Source organism: Schistocerca piceifrons, chromosome 2 (assembly GCF_021461385.2).
Source record: "Schistocerca piceifrons isolate TAMUIC-IGC-003096 chromosome 2, iqSchPice1.1, whole genome shotgun sequence".
Lineage (NCBI taxonomy): Eukaryota > Metazoa > Arthropoda > Insecta > Orthoptera > Acrididae > Schistocerca > Schistocerca piceifrons.
In genome coordinates, this window is record NC_060139.1 from 613,536,722 (window position 1) to 613,556,499 (window position 19,778).

General features: G+C 42.9%; 1 protein-coding gene across 1 annotated transcript in view; it reads left to right on the plus strand.

Annotated features, from left to right (window-relative positions):
• The window catches only part of LOC124776403 (peroxisome biogenesis factor 1), a 388,232-nt gene extending 382,525 nt beyond the window's left edge, over window positions 1-5,707 (plus strand). Inside the window, 1 exon segment of the mRNA XM_047251383.1 lies at window positions 3,975-5,707. Coding sequence (XP_047107339.1) covers window positions 3,975-4,062 — 88 coding nt within the window. The 3' untranslated portion in view covers window positions 4,063-5,707.
• The last annotated feature ends 14,071 nt before the right edge of the window (window positions 5,708-19,778 follow it).

A 19,778-nucleotide genomic window follows, 5' to 3' on the forward strand; every position in this document is an offset into this window, starting at 1 on the left:
AGCGTGACTTCAAACACTTTGTTACAGGAAATGTTCAAAATGTCCTCCGTTAGCGAGGATACATGCATCCACCCTCCGTCGCTTGGAATCCCTGATGCGCTGATGCAGCCCTGGAGAATGGCGTATTGCATCACAGCCGTCCACAATACGAGCACGAAGAGTCTCTACATTTGGTACCGGGGTTGCGTAGACAAGAGCTTTCAAATGCCCCCATAAATGAAAGTCAAGAGGGTTGAGGTCAGGAGAGCGTGGATGCCATGGAATTGGTCCGCCTCTACCAATCCATCGGTCACCAAATCTGTTGTTGAGAAGCGTACGAACACTTCGACTGAAATGTGCAGGAACTCCATCGTGCATGAACCACGTGTTGTGTCGTACTTGCAAAGGCACATGTTCTAGCATCACAGGTAGAGTATCCCGTATGAAATCATGATAACGTGTTCCATTGAGCGTAGGTGGAAGAACATGGGCCCAATCAAGACATCACCAACAATGCCTGCCCAAACGTTCATAGAAAATCTGTGTTGATGACGTGATTGCGCAATTGTGTGCGGATTCTCGTCAGCCCACACATGTTGATTGTGAAAATTTACAATTTGATCACGTTGGGATGAAGCCCCATCCGTAAAGAGAACATTTGCACTGAAATGAGGATTGACACATTGTTGGATGAACCATTCGCAGAAGTGTACCCGTGGAGGCCAGTCAGCTGCTGATAGTGCCTGCACACGCTGTACATGGTACGGAAACAACTGGTTCTCCCGTAGCACTCTCCATACAGTGACGTGGTCAACGTTACCTTGTACAGCAGCAACTTCTCTGACGCTGACATTAGGGTTATCGTCAACTGCACGAAGAATTGCCTCATCCATTGCAGGTGTCCTCGTCGTTCCCCAGTCGCGAGTCATAGGTTGGTCGGTTGGTTTGGGGAAGGAGACCAGACAGCGAGGTCATCGGTCTCATGGGATTAGGGAAGGACGGGGAAGGAAGTCGGCCGTGCCCTTTGAAAGGAACCATCCCGGCATTTGCCTGGAGCGATTTAGGGAAATCACGGAAAGCCTAAATCAGGATGGCCGGACGCGGGATTGAACCGTCGTCCTCCCGAATGCGAGTCCAGTGTCTAACCACTGCGCCACCTCGCTCGGTGGCGAGTCATAGGCTGGAATGTTCCGTGCTCCCTAAGACGCCGATCAATTGCTTCGAACGTCTTCCCGTCGGGACACCTTCGTTCTGGAAATCTGTCTCGATACAAACGTACCGCGTCACGGCTATTGCCTCGTGCTAATCCATACATCAAATGGGCATCTGCCAACTCCGCATTTGTAAACATTGCACTGACTGCAAAACCACGTTCGTCATGAAGACTAACCTGTTGATGCTACATACTGATGTGCTTGTTGCTAGTACTGTAGAGCAATAAGTCTCATGTCGACACAAGCACCGAAGTCAACGTTACCTTCCTTGAATTGGGCCAACGGGTCGAGGAAGTACAGTACATACTGACGAAACTAAAATGAGCTCTAACATGGAAATTAAGCGTTTCCGGACACATGTCCACATAACATCTTTTCTTTATTTGTGTGTGAGGAATGTTTCCTGAAAGTTTGGCCGTACCTTTTTGTAACACCCTGTATATAGTTTTCCTCATTCCTCAACTCTGATTATATGAATGAAAAGTTTATATTAGTGGTCAGTGCATTGTTCTATGCCAAAATAAGATGAAAATACTGTTTTTTTACAAACACTGGTGAGATTCACCAAAATTTTAGTACTTGTTCAAAAGGAATACTACTATTTGTTTTAGAAAATAACCGGAATACGTACAACATTCAGAAAACGCGATACTAATTCTTAAAAGTTATGAAAACGGTGCCACTGGAATGTGAAAGAACAGGTTGTTGCCGAATTTAGTGTCAATGCTAAACCGAAAAAAAATACATCGGTGTATTGTGATAAAACAATCACTTATTCGATAGTGTTGTGTATGTTAATGTTCTAGACACATTGTAGTCCAAACTTACTAAAACGAAACAAAACTGAACAGTTTTCTGAAAGCAAGCGCTGCAACCTATTGGGAACGTGCAGAAATGAAAACAAGTGACGCACGGAAAGTACATGCTGAAAAGTACACTGAGGTGATAGAAGTCATGGGATGCCTCCTAATACCGTGATGGACCTCCTTTTGCCCAGCTTAGTGCAGCAACTCGACGTGGGCTGGACAGAACAATTCATTGGGCGTCCCCTACAGAAATATTGAACCATGCTGCTTCTATAGCCGTCCATAATTGAGAAAGTTTTGCCGGTGAAGGATGTTGTGGACGAACAGACTTCTGGATTATGTCCAATAAATATTCGATGGGATTCATGTCGGGTGTCTGGATGGTCCGACCATTAGCTCAAAATGCCCATAATGCACTTCAAACCAGTGGCGAACAATTGTGGCCCGGCGACATGGTGCATTTTCGTCCATACAAATTCCATAGATCTTTGGGAACATGAAGTCCGTGAATGGCTGCAAATGGCCTCCAAGTAGCCGAACATAAGCATTTCCAGCCAGTGATCAGTTCATTTGGACCAGTGGATCCAATCTATTCCTTGTAAACACAACCCACACCTTTATGGAGTCACCACCATATTGCACAGTGCCTTGTTGACAACTTGGGTCCATTGCTTCGCGGGGTCTGCGCCACACTCGAACCTTACCATCAGCTCTTACCAACTGAAATCCGGACTAATCTGACCGGGCTAAGGTTTTCCAGTCGTCTAGGGTCCACCGATACGGTCACGAGCCCAGGAGAGGCGCTGCAGGCGATGTCGTGCTGTTAGCAAAGGCACTCTCGTCAGTCATCTGCTGCCAAAGACCATTAACGCCAAATTTTGTCACGCAGTCCTAACAGATACGCTCGTCTTACGTCCCACATTGATTTCTGTGATTATTTCACACAGTGTTGTTTGTCTGTTAGCACTGACAACTCCATGTAAGCGCCGCTGCCGTCGATCGTTAAGTGCGTCGTTAGTGGTGAGAGGTAATGTCTGAAATTTGGTATTCTCGGCTCACTGTTGACACTGTGGACTCAGAATATTGCATTCCGCGACGATTTTCGAAATCGAATGTCCCACGCGTCTAGCTCCAACTACTGTTCCGCATTCAGTCTGTTAATTTCCGTCGTGCGGCTCTAATTATGTCGGATACCTTTTTACATGAATCACCTGAGTACAAATGGCAGCCGGCCGGAGTGGCCGTGCTGTTCTAGGCGCTACAGTCTGGAGCCGAGCGAGATCTACAGCTGTGGCGCCGCTGCCACTCCTCTCAGCTTGGCGCCGATTTTACTCAAATTTCCTTTTGTTCTTCACTTTCAGAGGGTCATTTTACTTACAGCAAATGTCTATTGCAACGGGTTTAAAGAGTATAAGAGAGTCTTTGTGAATATTTAGTTCACGTTGTTTTTTACAGTCGCGATGCTGGATGCTGTGACTCTTCACTTTGTTTTGTAGATGCTTCTAGTGACAGAGGGTTGTGCGCTTTATCGCTAACCGAAAATTATCCTGTATTTCCCATTTTTGGTGTTTCTTTCACTGCCTTCCTGTCGCAACGGGGCTTTGCATTTTTGAATGTTATTTAATACTCGTACACATAGAGTCAGGATGAAGCCCGCACTGCGTACTGTGGAGCGTGTCTTACGAACTTGTGCTAGTGAGCCATCATATACTACCTGGGCGCAACTCACTTTTCGAATACGGAAGCACAGGGCATTGGGCCCAAGTAAAATTTCTTTGCTTTCAGTTGGAGCCTCCAGATGTTCTATCTTAGGTTATCATAGTTCAACCATTAATACCAATATATATGTATACTGTCGTATCTACTTCCACAGAACAGTCACCTTCAACGATTCAATGTATTTCTGTACTGGTATTTTGAACCACTTGTAAACTAATAGTATGAAAGGTATTAAAAGTTATTTTGTGTGTTGCAGCTACCAGAAGTTCGAGAAGTCCCGTAGCGGCAGCCTGAAGAACAAGTCGAAGGTGGAGAGGATGGTGCAGAGAGCGACACTGGCGTGAAACTTTTCATTCTGGACTCTGAGGCATTATTATATTCGCTTTGTACTTTGAAAGAGTTACAAAGTTCAGTTTAGTTCCAGCTAAGTTCAGTATAAACAATGAGATCGTAAGGTGCGCTTCAAAAAAGGCAAACCAAGCTGAATACGTCCTTCATACATTTTTTCCTCTTCCTGGAGATGCATCTGTAGCTTACATTCTAAATGCTTCCGTCAAGTCAATAATCTGAACCGAAGTTCCCGGTACTCCATAATAAGATTGAATATACGAAGAGTAATTTGTTCTGGCTTATGTAGCTGAAAGACTGTGCATCAGTCATAAGATTAGGCCAGTCCGTAGTAATATTTTCGAGATGATCAAACACATTTATGAGAAAAGAAAATTGCTCTCTTTGAAAGTCCCACCTTCCTTGTTGGTGACTAACAAGTTCGCTACTTACGAGGAACTGTTCATGCATCACCTTTGCTTCCTCTGCGCTGTACCTCCATTCCGTTTAGACATTTACTCAACTAACATTTCATTTCACATGGAGAATAAGTTTACGTGTGCGTTTCCTGCTCGTAACACAGTTTATTTCTGCTTCATAAGTCCCTGTTTTCATTTGACGTATTCACCTAGAATATCGAATATCGCTTTCGACTCCTATTAACAGACAGTGCCTCAGGCCGGTTATTTAAGTAAATCGTGGGGAATCTACTTAAGAGATTGGGAAGTTAGTGCTTTCCAGTGACGATGCTCACATTTGCCAAAGAATTCTTATATTTTTGTTAGCAGCTTTTTTCTGGGTATCCTTATTTTCTTTGAATTTATTATATACTTTGGGGTATAGTGAAACTACTTGTATCTATTTTCTTTTTAATTCTGTATTGATTGGGTTTTTTAACATTATATGCTTATTAATTTTTTATACGTTCAACATGGTGGTATTTCAGTTTTGATGCATTACAACTCCTATTTCAAAGCAAACTGTGCAACTATGAACTTTTTTTTTTGTTCCGTAGAAGGCGATTCTGTCGCATTATGATCCATGACAGTTGAATCTCAGGTATGTTTCTTAGCAACGCAACAGGCATCATTTCTTCCAATTCATCTTTGGCGTCAGACCATTACCTCAATTCAGATTCACAGCATTTGCTCAGTAAAGATAAGACTGTTTCCCAGATAGTACAAATGTTTTACCAAGTTGGTTTACGACAAGTATGTGCAGTTAACGAGAACAGTAAAAGTATAGTACCTTAATCTCCGTTTCCTCACTCCCCTCGACAACGGGGAAATATATATATTTTTTCCACCTGTTGCGCCAGGGAGAACAATAGGTGATCGCGTTTGCCGGAATATTATTGACTGGATTGACAAAGGATATTATTTTCGATGTCAATTGTCATTAGCCGTTATTAGGTGTTTGTGTCCGACCAGTTAGATACAATGGACGGTGATTGCGAGCGAGCAAGAGGGTCGGAGGTCTGTAGCGTCATTGTGCGGACGCTGTGTTAGGGATCGCAATGGCGGGAGTGAACGGCTCGCTATTATGTAGACTGGCGAGACCTTACGGAGGTTAATACTCTATATATAGCAGTTCAAATGTTATTTTTTATAAGTACAAATGGGTTTTATACTTGTTAAATGAATAAATGAATGTTGCATATTACCTGTGTCTCTCTTTTTCCTGTATCCTACTTGTGAGTGATCATATTACATAGCTATAACCACAGGCGTCTGTTTAACAGCTGTCAAGAGCATCGCGTGGTTGCGCAGTGAGTACTAAAGCAGATTTACTGAAGTTCATACGCATCTAAAAGTATAAAAAATGATTTTTTTTTTCGAAGTAGAGTATTCGTGTACGATTTCCATTTTGCAGAGCTTCGGGAATCTCACTAGAGAGATGGAATGCCCTCCCTTGAACAACTCTGGACGCAGTACATTGATCTTGACAACGGAAAAGTGTGTTTTTGGGCTTTAAAAAACCAGTCTTTTACTATCAGGTCGAGAAATTTTCACGTAGCCCTCGTATTTCATGATGATATAAAAAGACAAAAATACTGCGTGCAAAATCAAAGAGCATACATCGCTACTAATATGAGCATTGTAGAAACACTTTTACTAACATTGTAAGCGGAATCCTTGTACTAAAAGAAGGAAAAAACTGTTATACAAACACATACACTCGTCGAATCATTTACGTTTGTGGAAGAGTACTCCCTTTCAAACACGCTCGGACGGAGTCAAATGGTTTCACTGGCCTCTGCCTGAGGTTGATTATCCCTGAGGACTGCGGTCGGGAGAACAGGGTGGCATAGAACTAGTTTTGCCCTATCTATTCGTCTGTCACGGTAGATGTCATCCAATGCATGTCGAGCAACGTGACAAAAATGTGCTGGAGCCCCGTGATGCACAAACCACATGCTTCCTTGTGTTCTCCAAGTGTGAGCACATAGCCTGTAGCTCCCGAATAACACCAAGGGGTAACGCCGAGCTGAACTTCTGTGTCCGACAGACAGATCACCATCAACAGTGTCACGTACCCTTACTTCATCAGATACAGCAGAGTGGTTTGGAATTTAATCCAGGACACTGGCACAAAGACAGATGATCATGGACTTCACGCCACAATCCGTCCTTCCATTTGCCTTAAAAGGCAAAGTGAAAACTGTCAACAGTATGTGGCATACCCAGGCAATTACTCAACCAAGTACTGACCGCCCCCGACGTTGCTTATCCTTTGTGTTCTGACGAGAATCGGTGTTTTCAACGAGGTAAGGCCGTTGTGTCGTGTAGCAACTATGAAACGAAACAATGTTCAGTATAAAATCCTTGTCCACAGTTCTTGTGAGATGCGTTGGGATAACATTGGACTGTCGCCTAAAATTCCAGGCCACTCATTAAACAGCTGTTGGTGCCTAGCTTAAATTGTACTATCATTATACTGATTCAGAAAAAAAGGGACCTTTTCATAATGTCTTAGAGAAGGGAGGGAGAGAGAGAGAGAGAGAGAGAGAGAGAGAGAGAGAGAGAGGGAAAATCGTTCAAGTGCGCACATGGTGTGACGTCTTCTGGAATTACGGGAGTGTATATTGCAAGACCTGTTTGGACGCACATTACTTCCTGATACACACTTATTTTACCATGATGGGATAATTAGTGAAATATGATCAACCCTTATGCAGAGTTGTGGTTCTACTGAAGTAAATGTAGAGTTTGGTTCAAATTTCCGTTCGGCTTTGAAGAATTAGGGTGACATTGATTTCCCTAAATCACTTGAGGCAAACGGTTAAATGACGAATGCTTTTGTAAATAAACGAATAGCAGTTTCCATTCTCACTTCCTACCCAATGAGATGTGCTCCATCTGTAATAACTTAATACTGCCAGGACTTACCACTCTGCCATTCCATCCTTGGCTACATACTCTGGACTGCGTTGTTGTTGTTGTTGTTGTTGTTGTGTTCGGTCTGAAAATTGGAGCGATGCAGGTCTCCATCTAGGCTATTATGCACAAGTCTCTCCATCTCTGGATAACTATTCCAACCTGTATCCACTTTACTGTAGTCAAGTCCTGGGCTCCCTCTGCAATTTTCGCCATTACACTTCTTTCATTTTACAATTAACTATTTCTTGATGTGACAGAATGTGTTCTATCAACATTTTTCTTTTCATAAGTTATCTAATGGTTCTACCTAATATTCAGCATTCTTCTGTAACACCATATACATGTTTTTTTTACTCTTGTCTGTTTATCATCTTCAAGTCGCAATTCATATGAGAAATTGCACTATGGGAGTCCGGTCCCAGACTCCTACAGTCGACAGGAGGGAGCCAGGTGGGATGCGGTGATCAGAACCTAGTTATGCTTGAGAGCGCCTAGAAAACATCATTGATAATAACGCATTTGTTAGGCAGTAATACAGGATCGTCTTCCAGAAAACCATGCCTCAGCCGGGCCGGCGGAGCAGCGCCGCGTCAGCAGCGGCTCTACTGGCATGGGCATTACCGCCAGTGCGGCGAAGGGTTCGGCATCAGCTATTGCGTCATGGGGTGGTCGTCAGCCTATGGGCTCCAGCTGCCTCAAGCTCTATGTGTCGATCTCCAAAGTTCTCTCATTGACATCGAAGATTTGCACTCAGGAGTCTCGTCCCAGGTCCACCTGAAGTAGTCACTGGCTCGCAGGATTCGGCTCTGAGCCCCTTTTGAAACAGACAGGAGCCAGCGATGTTGGTATCTTCACAAGAACGGGATGAGTAACAGCAGTGCCGCCCTCCTCCCCCTCTCGAAGGCGCATGACGGACAGCATCCAGGTCATGCAGGTGAAGCCTCCAGCAGGCCTGCAGGGTGATGGCGGCCTCCACACCTCATCAGCGTTGCCTCGGAAGCTGGAAGGGCAGCTGGCAGCAGCAATGTCCTCACAGCTGGACTCATGGTTTCATAGATGACCGAAGAAAGCTAGATGTACTGAGGATCTACCTCCATAACCTCACTTCTCACTGGATAGCTGCAGCGACACAAGGGCTGATGTTATACATTGATCAGTCGGCAATCGGCACCCAACAATCAGACGTTTCTTAATAAGCTTAAGGGTATTCATGTTGGCACATCCCATGTGCTCTGCTGTGGTGGGGATAGCTATGACATCATTTGTCCTGGTGTTCCCTCGCTATCAGCTCTTCTAGTGACTTCAGACTTTCGCAACTTCATATTTCAGAGGCTCTTTTCTGCTGTTTCAGCACCTGTATAGATATTGTTGCGTTGTACCTAGCCTTCCTTGCCACCTTCTGCTTTGTCATTAGTATGGCGGTCTCTCTCGGTTTCCATGATGTTATGCTTTACTTGCGGACCTGGGTGTTCCCCCTTACAGCGATGGCTTCTGTGTTTGCTGCAGCTCGCTCAGCATTTCCTTCCCCCTAGCCGGCAGTCTCCTGGTCATTGAGACAGGCGGTTCTTCTTCCGGGAGCTGGGATGGTAGGACATGGACGAATTTTATGTGCCCGCTGGGATTATCTCCTTCAGAAAATTCGTCTCGAATTTTTCGGTTTGGAGTACCTGTAATAACCTCATCCTACATATTTCGCACCAGTAGTTACACATTATCCAATTTAGTTATTCTATCTATACAGCTAATTTACATAATTTTCAACAATTGATATTTCGATGGTATGTGTAACTCTTTGCAGAAGTAATTTCTTACAAACACATATACTTATAGGTTCATATTAGTTTTACATTCAATTGCTTACTATGTCTGATGCTTATTTACAAAGCAATCATGGGCATGTGATGCACAGGTAAATCTGAGCGTGCACTGACTTTCGTTTGAAACAGAAGTAGACTGCACCCTTATAGATGTAATACTATGATGTTGTCTATCGCGGGATTCCTGCATTTGTTCAGCTGTAATTCTCCCTTTATGCGTTGCTACTAGTTCGTCTAGTGAGTACAGAATGTATGGATTCGAATATTATTTTAGGAACGTTAAGTTTTGGGTACACATTCAAGATAGCTGCTGAGTGAGATCATAGGTATTTTCTTCGTCCGCTAAAAGAACTTACTTAAGAGGAAATAGTGTCAAATTTAAATTTTCTTTGTTTCGTATACTAGCTGTAGTGTCCGTTCTTGTCGCACAACTGGGTATTAGCGTCCCAGCAGAGCTTGTTCTTGAAAAAACTTCGCGACATAACCCGAAATTATGCGTGACAAACACAAAAAATTCTATTCAAGTTTTCTTGATAGTGCAAAATTCGTTAAAAAAAGACAGCTACTAGTTTCATCAGTGTCTATTGTCGCAATAAAAGTGTAATTAAACGTTTCTAAATCGTATTTAACTAACACATTTCGTATTGTTTACTAGTTAGATAGACGCGATCTAGGCCTAAATTTTCCAAGCTGTAAACGATTAAAAACCTAACCAAACACGCTTGATACGTAAATTATCTAAAAGCAAAGTAATTACTAATTCATTCTTCTGTCATTGTCTAAATCAGTACAAAAACAACCACCATCGCACGTAAGATCTTTGTGCCTTTTTTGTTTACATACAGCCAATCTCACGTCCTTGACAAATTAAAAAAAAATTCTTTAAAATTAATTATTCTTTCGAAACTGATCATGAGTGATAAATGTGAGAGCTGTTATAGGGTAATGAGTAGAGGGATTTGTTGCCAATCTTGAAGGAAATATTTTCACTGGGAGGGGGGGGGGGAGAGAGAGAGAGAGAGAGAGAGAGAGAGAGAGAGAGAGAGAGAGAGAGAGAGAGATGCAGTGGGGAGAATGTTGGGAGAACAGAAGAGGCTCTCTCCTGGAACTTCAGAGTACAGTAGGAACACATTGATTAGGGACCAGGAAAGGAAAATCTGTGCCTTCAAGCAAAGTCGGAGGAAGCAAGGAAGGAACTGATAAGGATAAATAGAGATTGGGGGGGGGGGAAGGGTGGTTGGGAACTGGCAGCTGGTAGGACGATAGGAAGAAAGAGAACGCGAGCTGACAGTTTTATCATCAACACCAATAACAGGTATCTACCACTGCCAGAGTTAAGTGGAGAAGAGCCTCAGGTAGAGCGAGGAGCAGAAAATATGCAGTGCACTTCAACCGAGGCCAAAACGCCTAGGAGTGTACAAAGTGTTAGGAAGAAGAAAATGCTGCTAGGTAGTAGCCATGGATGAGGTGTAGGCCCTCAGTTACAGGAAAGTTTAGGGGCAGCATACCATGCCACCACTATCTTCAAGCCAAATGCAGGGCTAAGCCATGTGATAGGGGACTTAGGGTCTTTATGTAAGGACTTTACAAAAGAGGACCATGTAGTGATAGTGGGTGGGGTGTATGACGTAGGTGGTGACCTGGACAAGATAGCTTTCATGACTCATGGCACCAACATACACTTTGTTGAGCTGTTCTGGCGTCATGATCGGCCACACCTTGATGGAGCTGTGAGGCGAATCAGTGTGGAGTTAGGGATGGCTCCAAGGGCATCCAACTTTGTTCATGTTCCTCTGATGCCTGTCGGTACTATCAACAGATAGGGTTTCACTAGGCATGGTCTACACATAAACAGGACTGGGAGGGGAAGATTGGTGCAGCTGATTCATGAAAGTATAGGGGGTGGATCTCAGGCCACACATGGTCAAATACCTGTTGTCATCAGTAGGAAAAGTAAGTCTTTTTTAGGATAAATCTAGACGACAGGTTCCCCTGCCTAAAGAGTATCTCCAGCACTTGACAAAATACTGAAACACTCACTCACAAGACAGATTTTAACACTCCAAATATCGTACATACCACATGTCACAAAGAAAACAAAAAATTGGAAATAGTAACATGGGGCATTTCACAGACTTAATAATCCTGCACCAAAACATGCAATCAATAAAAAATGAAATACAGCTGTTAGAATTTGACCTCCAATCTATGAACTGCACAGTAGTTTGTGTTCCTGAGCACTGGTGTAGAGAGACAGAAAGGCAACATGTAGTGTTATCATCATATAAAAGGGCAAACTCTTACTGCAGAAATGCTTCAAGGTGTGGAGGATCATGCTTTTATATCAGAAAAGGAACACAGTTCAAATCAAGACATGACCTCAGTACAGCAAGTGAATACAAACACTTTGAAATATCAGCTATTGAATTAACAGTGCTTGATATCACCAAGAAATTAACCATTTTATGTGTGTATAGATCTCCCAGTGGTAGTGTCGACACTTTTTTCATTAACTTAACAGAAGTTCAAGATAAAGTCTCAAATACAAAGGTCAACATTATTCTGTGTGGGAACATTAACATCAAGACTGATATCATAAATGAATCCAACAGGACCCTCATAAATATCCTTCAAAGTTTTGGTATGTCCCTATTGGTAAATAGTGCAACAAGGGTTACTGCAGTGACTGTATCAGTTTTTGACAATGTGGCCACAAATATGGACAGGGAAAAATGTGATGTAGCTGTAAAAGATCTCGGACTATCAGACCATCTCTGTCAAATAAAACAGTAAAATCAGGCCTCGAATCATTCCCTGAACTACAAGCCTACAAACGACATCTATGAGAAATCAAAATAAAAGATTTTTCAGAGGAACTAGCAAAACAAAGCTGGGATGAAGTGTATAAGGAAACCGATGTGAATATGAAATTCTCTAAATTCTCCATATTGTATAAATTGAACTTTGAAAACACATTTCCAAAATTATGCATGTCTGTATCAACATCTCACAAAAACAGATGGATAACAGCAGGTATTAAGAAGTCCTCCCAAACACTTAAATACCTCAGTTCCATGAAAAAGAGGTGCAATGATCCAGAATTCTTAAATTTCTGTCATAGATACAAAAAGATCTTTAGGAAGGTGCTGATTGCTGCAAAAAAGTCATTTGATGACCAAATATTGCAGAGAATAAAAGCAGAGCAGACTGGGATGTTATAAAAAAGGAAACAGGGAGAGGCAAAGAAATGCAGAATAACATACTGCTAAGGGAGGGGATAAGGTAATAAATGATCCACAACACTTAGCAAACTATGTAAACGAGCATTTTTCAAGTATTGCAGAGAAGTTGCAGCAAACATTCCCCAAAACAAATATAACATCAGTAAATACTGTTGCACTAAATACAATGATATTACTTCAAACCTCAGAGAATGAAGTCAATAAAACTGTTCAAAAATAAAAAATAAAAAGTCAGTAGGCTTACATGAAGTACCAATGTGTACTGAAACAATGCATAGAGATTATACAAGGCCCCTTAACAATTATAGTAAATGGATCCTTCACTTCAGGGATATTTGCAGAGCAGTTAAAACAGGCAAGAGTTGTTCCTTTGCTTAAGAAAGGTAACGCAGAAGATATAGAAAATTACCAGCCCATTTCCCTGCTGTCAGCATTCTCAAAAATATAGAAGCTATTATGAATGACAGATTAATGAATTACCTGAATAAATACAATCTTCTAAGCAAATCACAGTTTGGTTTCCGAAGTGGCAAAAATACGGAGTCAGCCATAGTAGAATTCACGAAGGTTGTACTTGATGCTCTTGACAAAGATGAGTGTGTCACAGGCATATTTATGGGTCTTTCGAAGGCCTCTGATACAGTTGACCACAAGATACTGTTAAATAAATTAGAAACATTAGGAATAAGAGGGGTAGCTAATGACTGGTTTCAATCATACCTAGCAGATAGAGTACAAAGAGTAGAGATAACACATACTTCAAATAGATCGAACCATTTAGTAAAAAACTTATCAGAACCAAAATACATTAATATAGGTGTCCACAAGGTAGCTTATTAGGACCAATACTATCATCAATGACTTTCCCAGTAGTGTTACTGATGGTGAATAAATTCTCTTTGCTGATGGCAGCGGTATAATAGTCACTGAGAAAAGAAGAGAACTCCTTGCAGAGAAAGCAAATGAAGGTATCAAGGAAGTTTACAATTGATCAATAAGCAATAAAGTGACATTGAACATGAAGCAAACTAATAATGCCATGAATTTCAGTTTGAAGAGGGAAAATGACAATGTTAAAATAAATGTAGATGGCACCTGTATTGACTGTGTAACAAATGCAAAATTTCTAGGAATGAATATTGATTCTCAGTTGAAGTGGTGTAAGCACATTAAGGTACTTGCAAACAGCATGTCATTAGCACGTTATGCCCTTAGAATCCTACCATCAATGTGTAACATACAGTGTCTTTTAGTTACATACTATTTATTTATTTAACCTGATCAGATTAGGGCCATCAGGCCCTCTCTCACATCGGACAAGTGTTCCACACACGCAGCATTTCACACATCAGAGTTACATCATGACAATAGTTTAAATAAGAAAATTAGATTACTATAGTGACAATATGAATAAAGAGTAATGACTAAGACCTAATAAAGTAAATGCTGTGCTGTTTGAGGCTTTCCCGGCGCTGCATCTTCTTGAAAGGTTCCCCTCAAACAGCACATCTGGTACCTCTACGGGGAGGAGATGGTCAACAAAGTACGTGAGTTCGATAAACTCCGCAACAAAAGGGAGAGACAGTTGTGCTCTCTCGCGTTCTTACTGAGATGTCGGGACCAGCAAACTACACCGACTTTCGCCAAGTTTACCCATTATGTGGATTCTGCGGCGGCCAGGAGAATTAAACAACGAGCAAGCAGGGCACTGGTGAGAGAAAGAATCCGTTATACTAGACGAGTATTTGACCATGTCTCCAGAAGCCTGCTCTCACTTCACCTGAAGATCTCGTCGTGTCTGTCAGCGGATTCCTGGGAGTGGGTGGACAGCTCTACTTGGGCGCTTTCGGACTGGGCGCGGCAGCAAATTACGGCGCGTCAAACCTCTAAGTTCCAACGCCTCACACACCGGCCATTGCAAGAAGAGAAATTTAGCAGACGGACTGTGTTTAATCTGACAGATAAACCACTGAGTGACGCTGCAATGTCAGTGTTAGAAAAGGGACTTAATTTTGCGCCGACTCCCAAGACCTTGCCCATCAAGGAGTTCATCAGTGCCGTTGAACAAGGTGTTTTAAAACTTCCGAATGATGCTGCTGAAGAAATAAGGCGAGAGGCTTGCAGATCAATAACCAGGATGCCTGCACCCAAGCAGAACGTCACCATTGAAGAAAGAAGAGCGCTACCTTCTTTAAAAGAAGACAATGATATAGTAATTTTACCAGCTGACAAGGGTAACGCCACTGTTCTTCTGCCTGCTACATCTTATTTTGGCAAGATGATGGACCTATTACAGGATACAGCGTATCGTCGTCTCCAGAAAGAACCGACGGATGCCGTACAACGGAAGACATCCGCTCTCCTCAAATCCAGCCAACTTCCTGACCATCTGAAGAAGACTTTAAGAGAACGAGCACCAGTTCCGCCACGACTTTATGGCCTGCCAAATATACATACGGAGAATGTTCCACTTCGCCCTATCGTCAGTAATATAGGTGCCCCAACATACCACCTAGCTAAACAACTGGCTTCTCTTCTGAGTCCCATGGTGTGGAAATGTGAACACCATATTCGAAACTCAGAAGATTTTATACGGCGACTGAAGAACCTGCGTCCTGAATCTATCGACTTACTAGTGAGTTTCGATGTGGTTTCTTTGTTCACATGGCTCCCTCTGATGGACTTATTACAACTCATAGGAGGTAAGCTGGAAGAGGACGTCTTACACCTTTTCAAACACGTGTTTACCTCGACTTACTTTTTGTGTAACGACCAGTATTTTGAGCAGACTGACGGTGTTGCTGTGGGTAGCCCCCTGTCTCCCATAGTAGCAAATCTTTTTATGGAAGATTTCGAGGACAAAGCACTTCAGACGGCGGTTTTGAAACCCAAATGTTTTTGGAGATATGTAGATGATACGTTTGTGGTATGGCCGCATGGGACAGCAACGCTTCCTTCTTCCCTGGAACATCTGAACTCCCTCCATCCAAGCATCTGTTTCACCATGGAGGTAGAAAAAGATGGTGAGCTCCCGTTTCTGGATGTTTTGGTTCGTAGAAAAGGAGACGGCTCCTTGGGTCACAGTGTGTTCCGGAAGCCTACGCACACAGACTTGTATTTACAAGCTACGAGCTGTCATCATCCCTCACAGCGCAGCGGTGTATTACGGACGCTAGTGCATAGGGCTAGAGCCATCTCAGATCAGGACAGCTTATCGGAAGAGCTTAGCCATCTCCGCTCTGTGTTTGCACAGAACGGGTACTCCGAGAAGCAGATCCGGAACGCATTTCGACCAGCACGCTCCAAACCTCAAGAACAGCCTGAAGAAGCAGAGAACACGACGGGGTTGGTTTTTCTACCGTATGCTGGTGGCATGTCTTTTAAGATGGGCAGAATTTTCAAGAAATACCTGATTAAATGTGTTTTCCTGCCTCTAGCGCGAGTGCAATCAACGCTGGGCTGGGTTAAGACAACCTCGGCCTGAGGAGACTAGGAATATACAAAATCCCGTGCCAGTGTGGGAAATCTTATATTGGCCAGACGTGTCGTACGGTCAAAGACAGATGCGACGAACATAAACGTCACACGAGATTGGGTCAGCCAGAGAAATCTGCGGTTGCTGAACATTGCCTTGACACGGGACACGGCATGAATTACGAAGAAACCAAGTTCCTCTCGCATGCTTCCACATACTGGGACTCCATCATCAAAGAGGCGGTCGAAATACGTATAAGCAGTGACCTAATAAACAGAGACACGGGGTTTCACCTGAGCAAAGCCTGGGAGCCAGCCTTGGCGGCACTAAGGAATCGTCAGCCGCAGATTAGCAACCGCACCGAGTCAACGCAGATGGGAAGTCTTAGCGCAGATGCTTAAATCGCGCGCCAACACCTCGCGCGCGCGAACGGGGTCCGTCGCTCCCGGCCGCATTTTCCCGCGCCGCGGCGCGTTTCCGCGGACCGCGACCCGTTTCTCCAGCAGAGGGCTCTGGTATTCGACGCTGTCTACGATTGGTCTTCGATGACGTTGTGCCGTGCTGGCGCCTGCGCTGTTCTAGAAAGCCAGCATATAAATTGGCGAGCTTCTCAGCGACGCGACAGTAGCACCTGAAGATGGCGGGCAGTTGTCTCACTGAAATATTGTGCAGTTTCTACATTATTATCCGGCGTAATTCCCGGGAACCTATCAAGAAAGTAAATGCTGGCAGTATTTTTACAACAGGTGCTATACTGAGAGGCACCCGCATGCCTTGCTCATACTGTGGCATCAAGAAGTCAGGCCTGCAAGATGAGTGGTCTGCCAAGCGAGTGGATTCATTTTTTTGTTATCAAGTAACATGAACTCTAGTACTCACAATTAAGTTAAAAGTTATTCTCCTGCTTGGATATTGCGCAACGGAAACACACATCTGACTATTAGTAATTTACACAACTCTGACTGTTCACTACGCACTGGCAATACCACATTTTCGTTCTTATTCAACGGCTTTGATCAACACGTGGCCATCGCACTGCATATGAATGGCGCACACATTATAAATTCTGGGTATCATGGCAACACACTATTCGAAGGCAAAGGCCACCAATCTTTTTCTTTTCACTATCTTATTTATTCCGATAAATTCTATAACCTAAACACACAAATTCTATAACCTACAACAATAACACATGAGAAATTCCGCCCAGTGGGCATGGCTTTACATTGGTGATTCTCTATCTTATGGTCTCGTAATTATTTAATGCTACAGTGCACTTTCTGAATAGGATGGTGGATCTTTTGCTATATCTCACACTTCGACTCTCACAACCATCATCACGAAACTTTCCTCCAGACCGAGTGGTACAAAAGGAACATGCATAACCCACTACCTCTGAAACTACCTTGCTACTCTCCCATGCAAACCACACATACTTAAATTACATGACATACACCACACTGCAACATGGAATACAACATAGGAATAGTCACAACATTATAATCCCATCACTTTCAGCTTTTCCACTTCAATTAGTATTCATCCCAGTTCCACACGACACAGCCCCACTTCGTAACTTTTCTTTCCTACTGCGAACTCTGGACGATATATGCACGTCTTCCTGTGCAATACAAGCCAAGTGGCGTTGCTGGATAGACGGCTAACTCACCTTGCTTCTCTCTCAGACTATTATAGTTTGAATCAAGCGTCACACGGAAACGTAACACGCAAAGTAATATTAAGAACATATTCATCACACACGCGAGTCCTCAACTGATACCATGGACGAGTACTTCTCTTTATCCTTTGTCTCATACACAGATTGAGACTCACACAGTACTCACCACGTGGAAGTACTCGTCTCTAATTTCAAGTCCTGCACACGCCATTTCTTAAATATTTCCAACTTATAGTACACACGCTAGTAATTCAGCTTAACTTAAGCACTCGGAAGTATTTCAACTTATTGCTACACGTGGTTTCATTGTGACCGTTGGTCACTTCCGAAGATTACTACGATCCCATTAATATTACCTGCCTGACATTTAATTCTCGCCACAAAAGTTCCTGAAATTGAGAAATTATTATTCTAAACTACTCTTAAGTATTTCACATGCATACCATGTCTCCACTCTTTTGTCTTTACGGAGCACACCTAAGACAGGTCTTACCAACACTAGATCCAGCGGCAGAGTGCTGAAACATGGCTAATCTCGCACCTTCGCCGAGGTGGTGGAGCACCATGCTACCGTATTGGTCAGCCACATTTCAGGCGCTCAAAGCTCAGGTAAATTTCATCTCTTTGGTCCCACTAAAGGTGACCCAAGTACTGTCTCAAAGATGATCATATATTCACATTCACTATCTGCGGTTAGCAGACGGCCATACATTCATTCATTTCACAGATCTCACCAAACTGGATGTAGGGATTTATTTTGTGGGAGTGCACATGTGATCAGTTAAATAAATAAATTGTCATTCTTTGCCACACTGGTATCCGGCTTCGCTGTATTAATTGAAAGTGAGTTATTATTAGAAAAAATATGTTGTTCTGACAAGAATAACGAAGAATGTTGTACCTATTTTCAATGTCGGGCGGTACTGTACCCTTTCAGTACATACAATTATGATAATAGCAATAATAATAACAGTAAAAAAAATCAAATAATAATGATAAACATGAGAAAAATTGGCAATAGTAATGACGATTTGTGCAGATTTACGTTAATATCTTGGTGTGTAAGGTAGAGGTTTACTAGTATAGCGAGCTTTGGGGAAGGGAGATTTAAGGAGGGGGAAAGAGGGAAGTAATGAGGTGAAGTGCATTCATGTACAGAGGAAGGCATTACTGTTGCTTAAGTAGATACGTCATTAACTGTTTTTTGAAGCCGGAAATGTTTTTAAGTTCTCTAACATAACGAGGGAGGTTATTCCAGAGCCGGGTTCCCGCTACTGTAAAGGACTTGGAGAAGATGACTGAGCGGTGCAGTGGAACAGAGAGGATTTTATTGTGATGGGAACGTGTGTTTCTGTCATGTTGTTCCGACATAAGCGTTAAGGACGAGGAGAGATATAAGGGACAGTGTACATTTATGAGGCAGTAGATAAGACAGAGTGTATGGAAATCTCTGCGTTTGTCTGCACGCAGCCAGGACAATTTTGCATATGCTGGTGAAATGTGATCAAAAAGTCGAACGTCACAGATATATCGGACGCAGGCATTCATGACCAGCTCCAGACGTTGCGAATTTTCCTGAGAGAGGCCTTGTAGGATAATATCGCCGTAGTCAATGATTGGGAGTATAAGCGTTTGTACTAATTTCTTTTTCAGATCGAAAGGGAAGAGTTTTTTATATTTTTGTAGGACATGAAGGGATACTGATGCTTTTTTGCACACTGCAATTATGTGCTCTGTCCAATTTAGGTTTTCATCTATTATTACTCCCAAACTCTTTGCTGAGGGAGAGAAGTTAATATTTGTCCCATTTAGGATAAGAGATGGTACGGATTCCCGATGTTTTGGGCTAATGAGCTTAGAGTGACCAACAAGTACCGCTTGGGTTTTAGATGGGTTTAGTTTTAGTCCTATGTCCTGTGCCCATTTTGATAGTGCATCGAGGTCAGTATTGAAATTTTCAACAGCTCTCTTAAGATTACTTGGTTTCGCACTTAGGTACAACTGAAGGTCATCAGCATACATGTGATATTTGCAATAGGTGAGAACCAATGACACATCATTGACATACAGAGAGAAGAGTATAGGACCTAATACTGAGCCTTGCCGGCCGCGGTGGTCTAGCGGTCCTTAGGTTAGTTAGG